At 42.8% G+C, this 19844-nt stretch overlaps 1 protein-coding gene across 1 annotated transcript in view; it reads left to right on the top strand.

The window, feature by feature from the left end:
- Nucleotides 1-19844, top strand: part of LHCGR (luteinizing hormone/choriogonadotropin receptor) — a 53380-nt gene that overhangs the window by 24337 nt on the left and 9199 nt on the right. Inside the window, exons 5-9 of the mRNA XM_059134760.1 lie at nucleotides 1182-1256; nucleotides 1345-1422; nucleotides 10542-10610; nucleotides 15599-15673; nucleotides 18756-18941. Coding sequence (XP_058990743.1) covers nucleotides 1182-1256; nucleotides 1345-1422; nucleotides 10542-10610; nucleotides 15599-15673; nucleotides 18756-18941 — 483 coding nt within the window. The remainder of the gene's footprint in view (nucleotides 1-1181; nucleotides 1257-1344; nucleotides 1423-10541; nucleotides 10611-15598; nucleotides 15674-18755; nucleotides 18942-19844) is intronic.

The raw sequence follows: 19844 nt of genomic DNA, 5'->3' as shown, positions 1-19844 counted from the left end.
GCCCTGGGGCCTCCTACAGGAGCTGCTGCTGGCCCAAGCCTAGCCCCTTCAGCACCTCTAACCGTGAATGGCTCCTAGCCCAGGTATTCTGCTTTTCCAGGCCTCCGAGGCTGTGCAGGACATATAAGCATCTGCAGTGTAAACCACTTTAGAAAAACATAAGAAAAAAAGAAAGAAAGAAAAAGAAAGACATAATGCCAGAACCAAATTTGACCACTGCAGTCCCTTGTTATCCAAGAATCACTGTCTCCATAAAATAGCATTTTTGCCCCCCCAAACAAGTGATAGTTCCTCAACCCCAGTACATATTGCTAAGTTACAATGCCATCACCAGCCACAGAGAGGGCAAGGATTCAGCGCCATCTGGGGTTACAGGTAAGAAGGAGCCTCAGAAAGAGCCAAAGGACAAACCTGGCTTCCTTCCATCGTCACTGGATTTCAAGGAAGTTTGTATCAGTTTCTGCAGTCCCGCATAGGTGAATTTAAAACTCAAGGAAATCCAGATGCCTGGACTAAAGGAGTCTCATTCTTGTGTATAAAATAACTTTCAGTTTAACCTATTACTGAAGCTTCTCTCTTCTTTGAAGCTTAAATAACAGGTGGGAGGAAGAAGAGACCTGAGTAGCTCCAATAACCAAAAGCATGTTACAGTGATTTCAGTAAGTTATAAGGAAGAACTTCCTGAACCACAAGGCAGCTAAAGAAAGAAAGATTTTTAATAATGATGGACATGGATTTCTCATATGGAGGTTAATACTCCTAAAGGGTTTGAGTTAAAATCTATTCCAAAGTAGAGGGATGATTTCTAGAACTATCAAGAGCAAATCACCAAGAAGGAATGGGATAGAATACAACAGAAAAATGCAATTGATACAATAGGAAAAGACAGGCTGGAAACATAAATATAAAGGACAAAGACCTGAGAGTTTAGTCCCGGCCCCTAGCTCTTTAAACAGGCGTCTTTAGAGCAACTTCTCCCATAGTGTTAGGGGCTTTAAAATTCTACCAATCTTCAACAGCTGAAAGTGCTACCAATAAAGCCAAACTCAATACTTTTTTTAATGTGAAGATAGTCTTTTCAAAATGCCTTTCTACTGCATTTATCTTTATGCCTTAAAAACAATCACTTTTACACTTTTACTCACTCTCTGCCCACATCCCCACCCTGCCCCAAATCACAGGAGCATCTGTAACACAGGCATCCGAAAGCTTCCAGATGTTACGAAGATCTTCTCCTCTGAATTTAATTTCATTCTGTAAGTACCAGGCTGATTGCTATGAGTAACAGTTTCCTATTTGCAGCTAAAATTTGGAAAGTAAATATTTCTCATTTTATTCCTCCAGGGAAATTTGTGATAACTTACACATAACCACCATACCAGGAAATGCTTTTCAAGGGATGAGTAACGAATCCATAACACTGTGAGTAAACTCCCAGATTCACGTTCTGCCATTCAGGCTCCTGCTATTCTCACTTCTAGCTTGAGATGAGCTCTTTCTCATCTTTTTACCATGTTCTTCATTCACTGGTAACGTTCTTTATGACCAAAAATGCTAACGGTGAGAGCAGTTGTGCAGGATTGCAGCTTGGTCATGTGTTCACACAACTACCAACCGAAGCATTCTGCTTAAAATTAAACAGACAGACCCTGCAGATTGAAAGTGACCAAATTTCCAACTAAGGAGATTGTTCACTGCATCAGTGGAACGCTTTGAAGCTGGGAAGAGACAACCAGAAGGGAAATGGCTGCCCTGGTTCAAAGAGTACAGAAATTTCAAGTTTCAAATGAAAAGTTTGGAAAGATAGTCTCTAAGTAGGTAGGACAGTTGATGGATAGAGCCTGCATTCACTGGTTTACTCTCTCTCTCTCTGACTTTTTACTTTGCTTCTGAAGAGCGCCATCTATACCCATTCCCTACATCCCCTAATACTTGAAAATAGTGTCTTTTTATTTGACAGTCCTTCATCAGGTTACCAGATTCACAGATCCTACCTGTTTTATGCTCTTTCCTAAGGCCTTGCTGTTGAAAGTGTGGTCCATAGACCAGCATCTACTGCATCTTCTAAGAGCTGGTTAGATATGCAGACTCTCAGGACTCAGATCTACTGACTTGAAATCTGCAAGTTCCCAAGTGATTCATATGCACATGAAGTTCACAGGGCAGTGTACTAAGATAACCCGACCCATTCTCTTCACTGTTCTTCTGCCTGACTTCCTTCCCTCTGGGGTCCCTGCTGTCTGCACATGGGGAACCCGCCTTTGCCCCACCATTCGGAAGGAATGTTCTGGGCATCATGTCTCACTTATATCCAAAATCCAGTGACCCATACCCAATTCTCTTCCTCACATCCATCTCTCTCTCACTCTTTTGCTTTGGTTACAGCCAAGGCAGGGTTATAATGAGTCAATAAATGAGCTTGTCCTTAAAGAAAGAGAGAGCATGCACTGGATGACCCCAAATGAGGAAGTAGTTGTAAAGCAAGAGAAGAGACCATATGAGAGGACTTTTTTTTTAATATCATGGATTTTAAACATAGGTATCAATGTACATTGCATTTGAATAATACTTTTTACTTTGTGTAGGTATCATTTCACACATTTAATTGTCATGTTACAAAGCTATTGCCCATGCAGACCCAGCTCAGAGTATTGCAATCAAGGGAATACAGAGCAACAACCAAATTAAACATTTCTTTTTCAAGATAAAGTCTTTACTTGCAGCTCTTAAACACAAGGAAAGAGACAGGAGATCCTAGAAAATCTTCTCTACCCCTCTACTTCCCTCACACACTAAAGCTCTTCCAGCTCTGTTTATAAAGTATTTCCAACTTATCGTTGCATGTATCTAGAACTACTCATTTATCACATCCCCTGTCAGAGACAGAGCAGACTGCATGGGGAGGTACCACATACCTTAGGATTGGGGTCTTCCTCTGGCTCTAGTGAGAACACAGAAGACATATGATCCATGTCTTTAAGGAGCTCAGAATCTCAATCATGAGGAAATGGAGAAGTTATGGGGGCAAACATGAAACAATGAAAGAATAATACAAACCAGTAGATATTCACTGTTAGAGTTTGTGTGATGCAGAAATGAGAAGTCCTCTTGGGCTGGAGAGTCAGAGAAGGCTGCATGGTAGAGCTGAGACTTGACTTAGATCTTGTACTATCAGTAACATTGTATGGGCAAATCTGATAATAGCAGTAATATTTATACAGCACTTAGTAAATACCTGCACTGTTTTTAAGTACTTTTAAAAACTTGTTTACATATCACAGCAACCCTATGAGGTAGGGACTATCAGCTCCATTTTTAGAGGAGGAAACCAAGGCCCTACAAGTTTAAATAATTTGCCCAGGGTCAAGATTTTAGACTCCATCAGCTCCAGAATCACAGTCTTAACCGTTATGTGGTACCACCTACCAAGAGAAGGGGAGCAAGTAGTCTAAGTGAAGGGACATCATGAGCAAAAGCATGGCTGTGGGAAAGAACACAATGGGATATGTCTTACTTATGGGTGAGTACACACCCATCTTAAGAAACAGGAAATAGGTTTAAATAAATATGGCAGGGTGTAGGGGACATTGGATTGCTGAGTCCTGAATGCTGGGTAAAGGATTAAAAGCTTAGAAGTAACTCTCACAAAATTATTAAGAAGAAACCACCCAATAGAGCAGCCTTTATTCAAAGATCACAAATATCCAATACTTCCTTGGATTTTGACCTGAATCTAAAAATAATCAGGACCCAAACGGTACTCATCCCAGGTAAATGTACAGCCATATGAATGAAGTAGAAATTGTATGAATGAAAGGACAGAAGATGTGGAGAACAATCAATAAGAAAACAAATGTTGGGATGACCTACAGAGTTCTGTGAGCTCCCAAGATTGGACCACCTCACCAAACTCAAGGAACAACCAAAGATTCCTTTCACACATTGCATTTTAGCATATGCACATGAGAGCTGCACAGTATTTTTATTATGGGGCCATTAACTTATGTTAGTTATGATTTCAAGAAGAATAGTGCCTACCAGCAGGGCATAATTGCCCCACCTCTGAAGTTAATGAGGAATGTAGATTCATCTCTCCTAGTGGGCCCAGGGGGCATTGTACTTCCATCCCCCTCCTCACTCTCAGCCCTTCATCTGGAAGGAGAGTGATTAGTCATTTGCTTGGCTCTTGTTCTCAGCTGAATGGGCCCTTCTGTAAGTGAAGGATCCTGTGGAGCACCATGTTGGAAAAAGGGTATTACACTTAAAGAGGAAAGCTTTATTTTCTCAGCTATAAAGTTCAACTCCCTAATTAGAAAATAATGAAAGCAGGCCTTCTCTCTTCATTATTAGTAGTATTTGAGATTTTGTTATTTGTGGAACCTTTCCTGCTCTCCCCCCACCCCAAATCTTTACCAACTGTGAGCTCATTTAATGAAAACAAAATACTTCACTTGATGCTGGAGAAGCTCAGTGGGGTTAATGCTAAAACTATGCATTATACTCTTATGTCCCTTTATAGCCACTTTGGCTTTTCATTAAATCTCCTCAAGAGGCCACCTGGAAATGTACCCCCTGAGTGAGCAGGATTTGGCTGTACCACCTTTAAAATATTCTAGATGACTTGTCATACCAGTCTCAAAAAAGAGACAAATTTGATTCACGTCTGAACTCCACAAAGAAAAGTAAAGGTCATGGCAACTAATTCTCAGAGAAAGAATGCCTGGCAAAGGACGGCAAGATTCCTGGCTGCCCCTGTGATGAGCCACACTAAAGAGACTGCTGGGTGTTGAAACAGAAAGCCTGAGTTCTAGTCCTGGACCTGTGTCTAATGACCCTCAGTCAAGTTACACCATCCACATATGGCTCTGTCTCTATGTATACAATGGGATTATTAATACCTCCTTGTGAAAATTCAATCACATCATGTCAACTACACAGCACCACCATGATTAAAAGCTCAGATTCAGCAAGCCAGTTGTTATTAGACCATTCTGAAAACATCATGTCTTGTTATCTCTTTTTAAATATGTTTTATTCTAAAATTTTCAGTGGGCAAGTAGAGTTGCTTTCCATTTTTCTTTCCAGTAACAGCCCTATACATCTTACCTAGATTTATCGACTTTAGCAGTTTGCAACACCCACCCCATCTCTATATATGTAAATATATACAATACATTTCCTTTTGGCCAAACCATCCAAAAGAAGTTTACAGATATTATGACACTTCATACCTCAAATACTTCAGTATGTATCTCCCCAAAACAGAGACACTGTATATAACTACACCATTATACACACCCCCCAAAAAACCCATGACTTTAATAACATTGTCCAGACTACAGTCTGCATTCCAATGAAAATATCTTTTATAGAATTTTTTTCAACTCAGAATCCAATCAAAATTTTATGCATTGCACTTTCACTATTATGTCCCTTAGTCCTCCCAACCTCATCTCTTACCCCACCCACTAAGATCTTCTCCCCCGCTTTCCTTTGTTCTCTATGACACCGATTTCTTGAAGAAGCCCAGGTCAGTTGTTTGGATTCATCTGACTATATTGTCAGGATTAGATTCAGGACAACATTGCTGTAAGAACATTGCAAAGGGCATGTTGTGTCCCTCCCAGTGCATCAAACCTGAAGGCACAGCATGCCATGATCCTTAGTCATTTGGTTGAAGTATGACTGCCAGACATCTTCATTGTAAGGGCATATTTTTCCCTTTGTCACTAATAATAAACCATAGTAGGACACGGTGAGTTGGTACAACTAGCCCATTGGCCAACATTTAATCTAATGGTTCCATTTGGTTTTTATGCAGGTAGTTACAAAGCAGAAGTTTTAAATCTCATCATTTTTCTATACTTATTACCAGCGCTCTGCTGTTAAAAAAAAAAAAAAAAGAATCCTCTCCTTCTCTCTTGATCTCTTTTTTAAATATCACTATAGAAGTAGATTTTTCAAAAATTTTATTGAATGTATTATAATCCATTGCTGTCATCATTCTTTTGGATGCCTGTCATCTTTTTGTTATTACCTATGGTGAAATCATATAAGATGACATGAACTTGGCTGAGAGAAACAAAACAACTCAGGGCTGCTGAAAGGAACGAGGTATGCCCACATCAGAGAGGGGATTCCCGTGCATTGAGACTGTGAGCCCCACAGAAATAGGGGAATTCTGATGAACATTCAAAACTAAGGTCATGGTAGCACATAGAGATCAGCCTGGTGACAGTGACTGGTCACAAGTTATCCATACAACCATGGCCAGGGTGTGCACTCAAGAGAGGTCTTCACATACTTCATACATAGGATATTAAAAAATATCCTGAAAAAAAATACCACAGGGAGAAGAAAGTGATGAATTTAGGATCCCTGTTCTTTAGGTAGGTATTGGTATAATCATTTGATAAATATTTGCTTACAGATATATCACCATAGGGCATATTCTCTAAAATAGAAACCCTGAGGCCATTTTTTTGAGACCCTGCAGATCTGCAGAAACAAATTAAGCTTTTTTCTTTAAAATTGTCCAAAAACTAGGTGGTTACAAGATCCAAAAGGGAACCACAGCAGACCATCTAATACGGTCAATATAAACCCAGAAATGCTATTAAAGACCCAGGAATATTTGGAGTTTCTTTCATGGTGGCCTTCAGAGTGAGAGCATCATCTGTGATTAAGTTCTAAAGTCTGAACTTTATTTTGAATAAAAAGGTGACATTCTCTGGTTTTGAATCACAATTGCTGACATTTGAATAGAGAACATAGACAATGCTTTAAAATAAGGTGCAGCTATTGTAATACAGGAGAGGGGGGAAATTTCTGTGCTTGTGACAGCATCCTCAAGGCAAAGAAAGCCATCCTCATTTAATTCTGACACCATGATGTTTTGGGGGGAAAAAAGTTATCTTAAATCAATCTCCAGATGTTTTAAGGGGCATTTGAAAGCATGGAGTGGGCATGACAGCAGGAGGCCTCCCACTCACATTTGTAAGTTCTCCAAAGTAAGGAAGCCACTTGTTTTAATCAAAACAAAGCAACACATTCTATTGTGTACAACTGGTAAGAAAAGCTGAAGAGAAGCAGCTGAAAAGGAAACAGTGAGCCCATTCTTTAGAAAGTCAAGACAAGCAGGACCCAGACTATTTGAAAAAAAAAAAAAAAAAAAAAACCCTAAAAAATGTCCCAGTACAAGCATGTTCAATGATGCTTACACAGACCAAAGATGTTTGAGGGCCTATGGAAAGTGAGTACATGTGAGGCAGCCCAGGCCATCGAACTGACCTGCTCCACCAAGAACAGGAAGCCCCCCTACCCCAGCGGACCACAGTTCAGTTAAAAGGACTGCTGCATTTCATGGAAATCCTGTCCAGAGCATGGCAAGGGAAACCCCTTTCCCTCTATTCTGGTCAGAGAGACAGAGCTGCTACTACTACTATTACTACTACTAATAATAATGGCAACACATTAAGCATTTACGGTGTTGCAGGACTTATTTCTAAGTGCTTAACATATGTTTAGCATCTTAATCACCCAACAGCCTTCTGAGGTCAGTACTATTGTTATCATCCCTATTTTTAGATTAGGAAATTAAGACACAAAGAGGTTCAGGTAACAGCCTGAAGTAATTCAGTGAATAAGTAGTGAGCAGCTGCATTGAAGACTTGTAAATTTAACCACAAAGCTGCACTTAGAGCAATGGCATTGTAAGCCCCATTGGGACGGAGGAAGGTATAAAATCCTAATGTGCATCAAAACTGGGATCAGGATGGCATGTAAGGATGATGGGGCATGGGCATCCAGACAGCTGCTGGCAGCTTTGCTTTGCTCAAAACAGAGTAGGAGCTACTCTATCTTAATTCACTATACATGTAGCTCCATCACTTACAAGGCAGGGAAAGCAGTAAGGGAACCAGACTCTGGACTCTGTTCTGTGCAGCAGACCATCAGCTCTGCATATGGAAGCAATGAGAGCTATATCATCCAATGCTGTACCCTAGGGCAAAGGGCCCCACAGCGGCATGCCTACGTTCACTAGGAGGGCTTGTTATGAAAGTACATATCCCTGAACACCACTACCACATTCTGACGCTGTAGCTTTGCAGGGCACCTGTTTACAGGGTCTGAGTCTGCATTTCCAGCAAGCAGCTCCAGTTGATTCTGAGTCAGTGGATGAAGGGGAATGTTTTAACAAACACTGGCCGAGACTCTAAGAAATCCACTTTCAAAGAAGTTCAGAGAAAAGTCCAATACTATTTCTTCATCTACAAGAGATTGTTATAAAGGAATTCAAGCCCCCAAATGATAAGGGACTGCCAAAGAATCATAGTCTAAGTGTAAAATTAAAAAAAAAATTTTTTTCTTTGTGCTACTAAGGAGGCAAGAAGGTTGTGCGTAACTACACAAGACAGGGGAGATAACCCAAGTAACTTTACCCTCAAATCCTAGAAAACTACTGAAAAATGGCACCCCAGAATCCATTACAGAATATAGGTAAGAGCTCACAGGTGAAGTTGTAAATTCAAAATTTCAGAAGAAAGCACAGAAGAGCAGGAGAAGCCAGAGTAGCCTGTTCCTCACATGGAAGGGCAAGGCTGGGCTCCTGCCAGGTAGCAAGCATCATGAGAGACCCCGGGGTTTTACAAAATGAGGTTGCTCTGAACTCAAATTAATAAGGAGGCTTTATAAATTATTTTGTAATCTTCACTTTCTGAATGCCAGTGTTCAAATATCATGCTTCAACCCTGAGTCCTCCTCAGACTTATTTATATGCTGGTTTGTCTCAGATGTGCTGACCGCCCCCCACACACACACACTACACATACACACACACACACACACACACACCCCTACACCACAAGACGTACTTCCATGCTTATTTTATTTAACAGAGGCTAGAGAATGATTGTAGACAATAGCCATGGGGAACAGGAACAGCTGGGGAAGTCTAAACTGGGTGTCTAAACTGTTTCTTAAGTCCCAGACACCAGCCCATTCCTCCGTGGCCATGCCACTATCAGCAATTCTGTAAAGGGAAGCTAGGGTCTTGCCAGATGGTAGAGCTTAATTTTATGTTATACCATAGCCCTTTCTCACTTGAATATTGCATCCTGGTTCTTGAAGAACTTACACAAGTACTTCTAAGACTGTGACTTTCAAACTTGCTTGGTTGACTGTGATTTATAGTAAGAAATTCATCTTACATATACCTATTTGTTCATCCAATTCACTTAACATATATTTACTGTAATCCTCCCAAGCACCAGGCACTTGGATGCAGGGGATTCTGTAAGAAACGGAACAGTCTGAAATCCTTGATCTCCTGAAGCTTACATTCTGCAGGGAAAGGCAGGTAACAAACAAGTATGATAGGGCAGATGCTGATAAAGCCACCAAGGAAACCCAAATCCATGAGCGGGGGCATGGGAACGTGGAATGCTGAGGGAAGTAAGTTTAAATGGGCAGCCAGCAAAGGCCACACTCAGAACATGACATCAAGCACAGCCCTGCAGGAGGAGGAAGCAGGGCCATGTGGATCTCTCAAGGAAGAAAAGTGAAAATAACCAGTGAAACTGATATGCTGGAAATAGCCCAAGACAAAGTGTTCTGTTCTACTTCTGCCTATGGTGGGCTTTAGACAAGTCACTTTCCTTTCTGAGCCTCTTCCTTTCTTTATAAAATGAAGGTGTGCCACTTGATCCTCCCCAAGCTCATTCCTGGCTCCAACATTTCCCAACATCTGTCCTGAGGAGCAGGACATGTCTTATTCTAGGCAGGTATGTGTGTGTGTATGTGTATATATATATTTATGTACATGACATAGAAAAATAGTAGAACAAAATTCCATAAATAGTACTACCCTAATTACAGGCAATACACTCCAATATTTTCCATTTTGTCCTATTCTGTTCTATTTCATTTTGCTAAATGGTGACTGCACCCAACTAAACTGCTTTAACTATCCACTAATTGGTCTTAAAGAACCATTTACAGGCTTTGAAATCTTCTTGGTTATGGAGCCAAATATGGCATCAGCAAAAACACATACTCATCCAAGGAAAAGAAGAGCTAACTCAGGCCTGGGGCCTTCCTCTGCCCCCCAACTTTAAAGCTGCCCAGAAAGCCCCAAAGCCCAAAGGCATGGAGAAGCAGAGGCAAGACTTGAGTGTCAGTCAGATGGCTCTGGTCACTAACTCTGCTTCTACCCCTACGTTCTTTAACCTTGAGCAAACTACAAAACAACACTGAGACTTAGATTTCTGATTAGTAAAATGGAAATGATGAGGTTTATGTCACAAAATATATGTAGAATGACTGATCAAGTATCTGGCACTTATTAACACTAAACAAACAAACTGGTCATGATGCCACGGATGAAAGTGAAGCCAAATGAGAGCAGAGGGGGGGTACAGCTCCATCTCACCAGCTCCTTAGAATGCCAGTAATTATCTTAGTAATAAGTGTCACAGAAGGAAGAATGTGTGATTCCAAAATGTGCTTCTTTCACTGCTAAATCCTCTCTCCTCTCACTTCAGCAAACTATATGGAAATGGGTTTGAAGAAATACAAAGTCATGCCTTCAACGGGACAACGCTGATTTCCCTGTAAGTATGTGCTTATTTCCCCAGCTCATGAATAAAAATGAAATATTACTCTAGCTACCAGATCACATTCAATCTTCAGCAACTAACTCAGGACAAAAATAAACTTTCAAGTGGCTAGTCCTCAGTGTTTCACTCATGTTACTAGGCAACTGGCTGGCTAGAAACCCCAGAGCACCCTGATTTCAAAGATAGATGCAGCCTGAAGACATTAAAGTTGACAGTTTGTTAAAATATTCAACACCCTACTTTAGTCTCATCTCTCAGCCTCACTCTCTAGCCCCCTCACTCAGGTTGATTGTCTGTTAGAAGCAGCACGATTTCAGTGAAGAAATTCTTCCCCCAGCCACACTGCAGAGAAATCAGGTAACCCCAGTTACCAGCTTAATCAGCCACAACAAGCCCACTCGCAGTCCCATCCCCCTATTGCTAGGGGGGTTATAGAGTGCATTTTTCACAGGGTGAGGGGGGGCCTTGTACTTTCACCATGTCCTACCCCAGTCCCCAGTGTTCATAGCCTTTAACTCAAGGAGAGCATCCCTACCAACTGCTTCCTTCATTGTTGCGCAACTCTCTTTCCTTTTACACTCCTTTTCTAAAAGAATGGCTCATTCATTAAACCTGCTGGGCTGGGGCCATTGGAACCATAACAGGTATAGAGTGAGATGACAATTACCCTACAGTTGAGTATAATAAAAACTAAGAGTGCCTGAAAAGCTCAACTGAAGCCAAAATTAAGGAAAACAAATGAAAAGGCTTTTATAATAAATTGTGTAAACGACAGCCTATACCAAGGCTTCTCAGACTTTAAGACACAGAATAACATGGAGACTATTAAAACACAGATTCCCAGGCCCCAGCCCCAGAGACTTTGCTTCAGTGAGTCTACGGTAGGGCTTGAAAATTTGTAATTATAACAAACTCCCAGGAGATGCTGATGCTGCCAGTCTCAAGGTGAGTAGCATAAGCCTATACAATATACTATTTAACTATACATATTAAACCAAAGACTCCATTACATCAATATAATGCTACAGAGCTCTGTGTCAAAGAGAACAGATCTGGGAGTCACTGGTTGGACTTCAAACTCCAATGCCAACATTTGTCAGCTTACCTTGAGCAAGTTATTTAACCTATCCCAGCCACAGTGTTCTCGGCCATAAAACAGAGCCACTAATGGGCTTGTTTTCAGGATAATCCCCCCAAAATGAAAAGGTCAGTTTTGAATCCTCAGTACTTAACACTGAACCTCACACAGGGTATGTGCTTATTTATTACTTATTACCTTGCACATTTCATTAACTACAAATTAATGAATGAATGATAAATAAGATTGTATTTTTATGATCTTAGCCTGAGTCTGGCACATACCACATGCATGAGAAATGGTACCTTCCTATCATGGAGTAGATTTTCCTTTATTTTCTTGTTGACTTAAATTTAACGAAAAGTTCACTCTAGCCAAGTGTTTCTGCCAAAATCAAATCGTATCCTCTCCTGGCACGGCACTTGCAGATGCCTCATACGCTCAACAAGGGTTTGCCAAGCATCAGCTGTGTTTGAAGGAACATGCTAGATCAGGGGTGGAAATGAAGATGAATAAGCCCTGGTGTTTGCCCCATGGGAGCATACAGCCTAGAAAGAAGCATTGCCAAATGGTATATAAACTGTAGTAACTAAAACAGAAGGCAAAGCATGACGCCTCCCCTGAGAGAAGTAAAGCCCCCTGGGATTTCAAAGGCAGAAGAGAACATAATTAGAGAAAGCCTCATTAGAGATGTGAACTTTGAGCTGGGTCTAAGTCGGACAGGCAAAGAGAGAGGGGAAATGCATTCCAAGCAGAGGACAATAAAGAGAATGGCCCAGAGGAAGAAGCATGTGTTCACAGAACAGCACACTGTACCTTTCAGAAAGTTCTAGGTGTGATTTAGGGACAAAGCAGGAACAGCCTCAGGTGCCACAGTAAAGAATCTGGACTCTCTTCTGTAGAAAGGAGAAGCTGTTGAAAGTTCTGGGATGCCAAGTGTGAGGGGCACTTAAAGAAGGTTCATCTGTTAGCAGAAAGGACAGAAGTTGGGGGTGAGGGGTGTAGGGCTAGAGACAGACACCGGCTCTCTGAATAGAGGGGGTGACTGAAGGTCTTTGTGGCTGAAGTCACCTGGATGACAGGGAAACTAAGAGAACTGAATATAAAATTGGGGGACAACAAGAGAGGAGGAGAGCCAGAGCAAAAGCAAACAGAGTGGGAGGGACACCAGCAGAGGACATCTTTGGGAGGTCAGGGACAACAGGACTTTGGGACAGAGGACCTTGGTCAGCAGTGTCCCAGCTGCTTCAATGATGCCAAAGTGGGTGTGAACTTCAAAAAGTCTAACTAGTCAAGACTCTATATCTTCCACACCTCACTGTTACAGGAAAGAGGGCACCAAGAACACAAATCAGTTTGCCAAGAATACAAATCAATTTCATTCATTTATTCATTCAATAAACATTTATTAAGAATTGCTGATATATTAGGCACCACGTTAGGAGCTGGGTCTGAGATGGCAGAGTGGAAAGAGTCTCTGCCCTCGTGAATTTTCTCTTCTAGCAGAAGACAGAGACAAAAAGACAAGTAAATAAATGAAGTCATTGCAGATAAGGATATATCCTAAGAAGGAAATAACCCATTACTGAGATCTGCAAGTGAACAGGGGTTGCCTGACTTTAGGTTAAGTGCCCAGGGATAGCCTCGCCATGGACATGAAATTTGGGCTGAGCCTAGAGGATTACAGAGAGTCCACCATGGCAATAATGAGGGGAAGTACGTCACAGGAAGAGGAAGCAGGATGTGCAAAGAAAAGAAGTTGTAAGCTCCAGGAACTGACAGGAGGCCAGAGCGGCTGGAGGGTCATCAGCAAGGGAAACAGGTATGAGACAAACCTGGAGATGGAACGGAGAAGCAAATCATGCAGAACTCAGGGGCAGTGGAAAAATCTAAATTCTTTTCTACAGGCAAGGAGGCCCACTGAAGGATTGAGGCAGGGAAGGGGAGGTGGGTTTTAAAACCGCCAAGCAAAAGTTTCACACTATACATTCAACCCAGTTTCTGACACCTTCCTCATAAACGGGCCTGTCCAAAGTTGTTCAGAATGATGATACCAACACCCTACAAAGTTCTCGAACTTCCTATTTACTAAGGCAAGACAGGGTGGAGAGAAGCAGCACCAGAAGTTTGCCCTCAGACACCTCCAGGGTTCTAAAAGTCAGTCCCTACCATTCCCAGAGCACCCCACTTATGAACATTTTGGGTGGAGTTTGGGAGTTCTCCCACTGTGCTTCAAGAGGTTATCCTGCCTGTGCTTCTCATACCTGGGGGCTTGTGTCACTTGGGAGCATGAAAGTGACCCCCAGGAAAATGTGGTAGGTGGATTTATTTTTAACTGAGTTACATAATGCAGAGTTATCAGTACCTAGAAAAATCTGAGTTTTAATAAAACATGTGAAATGCTCTGTCATGAAACTTGAACAATTAATTTGACCTGGCTGACATGAGGATTATTTGCTCCCAGAGCCCTGTATCAATGATTTATGACCATAACAGAACATAATTAAAACAAACCAAATTAGCAAGAAGAGCCATGGAGGTTCAGAAAGGAAATTTTCTTTTGATTTAGATTTTAAACAGCAATTGACTCTGACAACCTCATCTCTTTGAAAGTGGAAATACACCCAGGGGATGGAACTGTATGAGACTGACGGGTGCCTTCTGATGGAAGGGCTGAGGGTTCCCAAGGAAAACGCTTAGTAGAAGCATGTGGAAAACAGCCACCCAGGGAGCAAGATGCAGGGGGTTTTGCCATTTTGAAATGGCAGGTGTGATGTGGAGACATGCAGAAAGACAATGAAGAAGCTGTAGAGCTATGAGGTGAGCCAGGATGCCTAAGCATCTGCAGGGGAGGGAACAGCGGTTGTCAGTCTATCTGTTTTGCTATGTAACACTGTAATGGTGATGCCAAAGAATCATGTCCCTGTGCTTGAAATCACCACACCAACAATGGAGGCATGTTCCAGAATGCTCTTTGAGGCACCACTCTTCTCTCATAGAAAGAAAGAGCTTAAAAGAAGGCTGGTAAGCCTGAGCCTAGGGACTCCTCTCCCAGCTTGCGGATCCACCCAGAGATGGGAGACACTGGCATCCAGGCCCAGACAGGAGGCTGCTGGGTAGAGCCAGGCTGAGCTAGCTGTTCCTGAGCAGTTCACCCTGAGCTGCTTGGAGCTCAAGGGAAGGGAAGCTGCAGAGAGCTCCTGTGGAGCAGTGTTTGGTTGTGCCATAGCCTGAATGGCAGCGGCCCTATACCCTTTTGCTTCCACAGCATGCATACACAATGGCAATCATATACCCAGCACAAGACCCTATGTGGGGTGCGCAAGGTGTGGGGCAATTTTCTACATAGGTTGTCCCTCCTCCCCTTTCCTACCCACAGAGAATGCATATCTGAGAGAAAAAGAGTACAGTTCACAGGATGAAAGGGGTATTGTTGAGTGGACCCTACTTCTTTTCAGGTAAAGCATTTACAAACTTCAGTATCTGACTCTTAGCCAACTCTGAGACGTTCAAGGTCAGGGTGGCTGAGCACAGGACACACAGCGGGCCGCCTCTCTGCCCTTCAGCCTTGAACCCTGGAGCAGTGTTCTCATCCTTGCGCACCTTTGTGGCTGCCAACTTTCCTAACTCCAGGCCAGAAGGGGGTGAGTGCTTTAAGCTGCAGGACAACACATTCTACGGAGTGAGGGGGACACTGCAGGGGAAAGGTGGGGCAGGACACACACTCCAGCAACAGGACAATTTGCCCCGTACCAGCATGTCTTTTTCCGCTTTCCCTATGGTCCCCCTTTCCCTCCAGCACTGAGCACCACTCAGGCAGGCTACTCCAACCGTGTGTCTGTGCAGCTGTGACCAGTGACATGTGCAAGTGCACGCTCCACTAAGGACACTTTCTTCCTCACAGGGAGCTCAAGGAAAATGCACACCTAGAGAAGATGCACAATGGAGCCTTCCGGGGAGCCACAGGACCTAGCATCTTGTGAGTACAGCAGTGCTGCCTTCCCTCCCCACCAAGGCTTGCTGAGGGTGACCAGCCACCCCGTCCCCAGGCTGGTTTGTGGAGATTCAGCCTCCATCTGTGAAAGGGCTGCCATTAACCAATAAGGCAAGCTGGGAGAGCTTATATGACACAAACTGTCTCCATTCTAGAGCCAGAAGTCTGAACCTGAGATGGCAGTAGTCTCATTCCTCCTGAGGGCTGTGAAGGCGGGCTCTGTTCTAGGCCTCCCTCCTGGCTCCTGGGTGTGCCTTCCAGTTGTGACAGCATAACTCTTGACTTCACATGGCTCTCTCTGTGTGGATCTGCCTGTCTCTGAACTACCCTCTTTTTATAAGGACGCCAGCCATACTGGATCTAGATCCATCCTAATGACCTCATTTGATCATGATTACCTTTGTGAAAACCTCGTGTCCAAATAAGGTCACATTCTGAGGTACTGAGGGCTGAGGACTTCCACATTTGAATTTGAGAAAGACAATTCAACCTATAACACCAAGTATGCCTCACGTGCTGGCAGATGGGTGGGTGGCTGCCCACCTGGCATCCACTCTGGACATGCAAAGGCCATAGATCTGACTTGCCCCTGACATTTGTCTGGACAGAGCTGAGCTGCTATGTCAGGCTCCCTGAGGATGCAAGCTGTAGAACCATTCTACTTCCAACCCCACCACAATTAACTTCTGGCTGTGTCTAGTTCCCAGCCCCCAATCTTATCAACCAACACCCCAACTATCTCTAGTTCCCAGCCCCCACTACTATCAACCCCCACTGACTATGTCTAGTTGCCAGCCCCCAGAGCTGTCATCTCTTCCTGTCTCTTACTTTCCAGCCCCTGTTCCTGTCAACCTCCAATTCCATTTAGTTTCTACCCCCACCACTGTCAACCCAGAACTGTGTCTAGTCCTAGCCCCCACCACTGTCAACCCAGAACTGTGTCTAGTCCTAGCCCCCACCACTGTCAACCCTTGGCTTCTTCTACTCCCCAGCTCCTCCCAGTATCCATTTTGACTCCACTTCTCAATTTCTGCAACCATCAACCCCTGACTCTGTTTACTTCCTAATGTCTACCACTAAACTCCTCACCTTCTCAACTTCCTAACTTCTGCTGCTCTCAGTCCTGACTCACTCTCTACTCTCCATTCAACCTCATGACCTTTGCGTCTACTACCTCATGACTTCTGCCCACTATTTTCTCTGTTGTGTCTCAGCTTCTGCTCCCCTACGCCACAGGTCCTTGTCTGTATGTCTCCTCTTCAGAGACATAGTCACCAGACTCACAATCATCCAGGTTGGAAAGACTCTGAAGTCTGGCTCTTAGAGCAAGCCAGCTACTGACCCAGCCACGGGACAGCCAGCCAAAGAGAGTGGCCTCTGGGTTAAAGTATATGAGTATATAGTGTGGTCTGAGACATCCTTCCTGATAGTTTTTGCCTAAAGAGCTGCTTGGTCCACTTGCTTAGAAATGACTGTGAGCGGGACGCCTGGGTGGCTCAGTTGGTTGGACGACTGCCTTCGGCTCAGGTCATGATCCCGGAGTCCTGGGATCGAGTCCCGCATCAGGCTCCCAACTCCACGGGGAGTCTGCTTCTCCCTCTGAACTTCTCCTCGATCATGCTCTCTCTCTCACTGTCTCTCTCTCAAATAAATAAATAAAATCTTTAAAAAAAAAAAAAAAAGAAATGACTGTGATCAATAAAGATACCTGTACTGTCTTGTCCAGAACAGTCAGACCACACCCAGTCTTATTTCACAAGCAGCTGTTCTCATTACACTCTTAGGGAGTAAGAGGTGTCTAGAAGTGTTCCTTCCACCCACAACCCAAAAATACATCCCCCACTGGTCTTCTACTGAGACTGATGTCCTAATGTACTCCTTTATAATGAGACACTGCCTTTCCTAGAGTCCTAATTTAAAGTCCTAAATATCCTAATTTAAAATCCTAAACATTAAAATCCTAAAATAGCCCCCAGCAAAACACATACACACATACAGAAAAAAAATCCACCTGCAAAGAGCTGTGTGCTCTATCCCTAACATATCCAGGAGAACTCCATAAAGCAGGGTGGGAATATAGGTTATCTCATTCAACAGGGACACAAAAGCAGCAGGAGTCTGAAGCCCTTGAGGCAAATTCTGCTGTCTTGATTATTCCACCAATGGCCTACACTAGCCATTGCTCTGTTTTTTTAAGTTCATCTGTCTATCAGTCATCTCTTGATCTCCTTCCATGTGCTGGGCACTAAGCACTGGGACAATTTACTGAAGGGGACTACACTGCTGGAAAGTTTCACGGGGCATCAGCAGCAACCACTTAGGAGATGGGCAGTATTTTATTAAATTCTCCACTGACTCGTCTTCCTCCTTACTTTGAACTTGTTTGGATTTTTCTTGAACATTGCCTCAAGATTAGAAAAACCAACGAGTTTGGGACCTTGTGTACAAAACTGAAGCTTTACATACAGTTCTGTTTGCTTGGCCAAGTGCTTGCTTGCACTAGACTGATGAATCCAGTTTGCCTTTAGAAAATGTACTGTTGGGATGCCTGGGTGGCTCAGTTGGTTAAGCAGCTGCCTTCGGCTCAGGTCATGATCCCAGTGTCCTGGGATCAAGTCCCACATCGGGCTCCTTGCTCCGCAGGGAGCCGGCTTCTCCCTCTGACTCTGCCTTCCACTCTGTCTGCCTATGCTCGCTCTCGCTTGCTCTCTCTCTGACAAATAAATAATAAATAAAATCTTTAAAAAAAAAAAAAAAGAAAAAAAGAAAATGTACTGTTTACCTCCCAGGTAGATGACAGCTTATACCTATAAGGGGTTACACTCAACCTTGAAAGGAATAACAGGGTGAATATGAGGGAAAAAACACAGCATGGGTTTTCTCTGTGTGTGTGTTTTTTTAAAATTTAGATCTTAATGAGAGTGACTGAATGGAGAATTAGGGGAAAGACGAGATGGAGAAAAGATTCCTCAGAACCTAGAACAATACTGTTGAGAGGAGGTTTCAGCCCATGAATCAGATGTATAAAATATATAAACAAAAAGGCTTACTACATTCTATTTTTCAGGGATATTTCTTCCACCAAATTGCAAGCTTTGCCTAGCTACGGGCTGGAGTCCATCCAGACACTCATTGCCACATCATCCTATTCTCTAAAAAAACTGCCATCAAGGGAAAAATTTGCCAACCTCCTGGATGCCACACTGACTTACTCGAGCCACTGCTGTGCTTTTAGAAATTTGCCAACAAAAGAGTAAGTAAAAAGCAAAAGGTAGAGCCTGCCAAGATGTGGCAGAAGCAGATTTCAAAACAGTCAACTGCAACAGCTTCCTGCCTCTTCACTACCTGCTCTAGATCAGCTCCAGAGCCATGGGGTCACTTTCAGAGAGACAAGAAGAAAATGAGCCATCCTGTTTCCTCCAGAAAACTAATTCCAAACAGTTGATTCACCCTGCAGCTATAAGATCTTTGTAGCCTATTCTGGGCTAACTGAGTTATAACCTTAAATTAGGCTGTAATTGCAGTTGCAAAATGGAGTACAAAACTAGCATCTTAAAGATTAGCTCTAATCCTTATCAGAGAGCATCATTTTTAAAGAAGAAGGGAAGTAGGCTCAAGAGAGTAAATTTTACCTAACATCTTAATCTTTAATAAAAAAAAAAAAAAATGGACACAAACTCTACAGAAGACTTTTTTTTAAAGCTATTTCTCTCCCAGCGAGAAGATCATCTTTCATTTCAGAACAGAATTCTAGCTCCCTAAGGAGTAGCTTAGTGTCAGAACAAAAAGGACATGAACTCCTGGCTGGTTTGTGTCCAGTGGGGGCATCTTACCGATTCCACTGATACACTACAATCCAGAAAGTAAGGACAGCCTGTGCAGGATTTCATTCTTTCCTTAAAGATTATTTTTCAGACTTCTTTTTGAGATACATACTATTACCTTTTTTACATCGCAAACCAGTACACATCACCTAGGTAACAATATATTTTTACATGTGTATCATGGGATACACACATTATTTTTCTTGTCCACTTTACTCTATTTTATTTCACGTGTGTTCTGTTTTCAATACTAGTCTTGACGCACTCTTTTGTTTTCATGACGCACTAATGGGATACAACTCACAGCTGGGAAAACATTTGCCCTGAAGGGT

This window comes from Mustela lutreola, chromosome 9 (assembly GCF_030435805.1).
Source record: "Mustela lutreola isolate mMusLut2 chromosome 9, mMusLut2.pri, whole genome shotgun sequence".
Taxonomy (NCBI): domain Eukaryota; kingdom Metazoa; phylum Chordata; class Mammalia; order Carnivora; family Mustelidae; genus Mustela; species Mustela lutreola.
The sequence above is the reverse complement of the archived record's forward strand: the minus strand, read 5'-3'. Positions and strand labels throughout refer to the sequence as shown.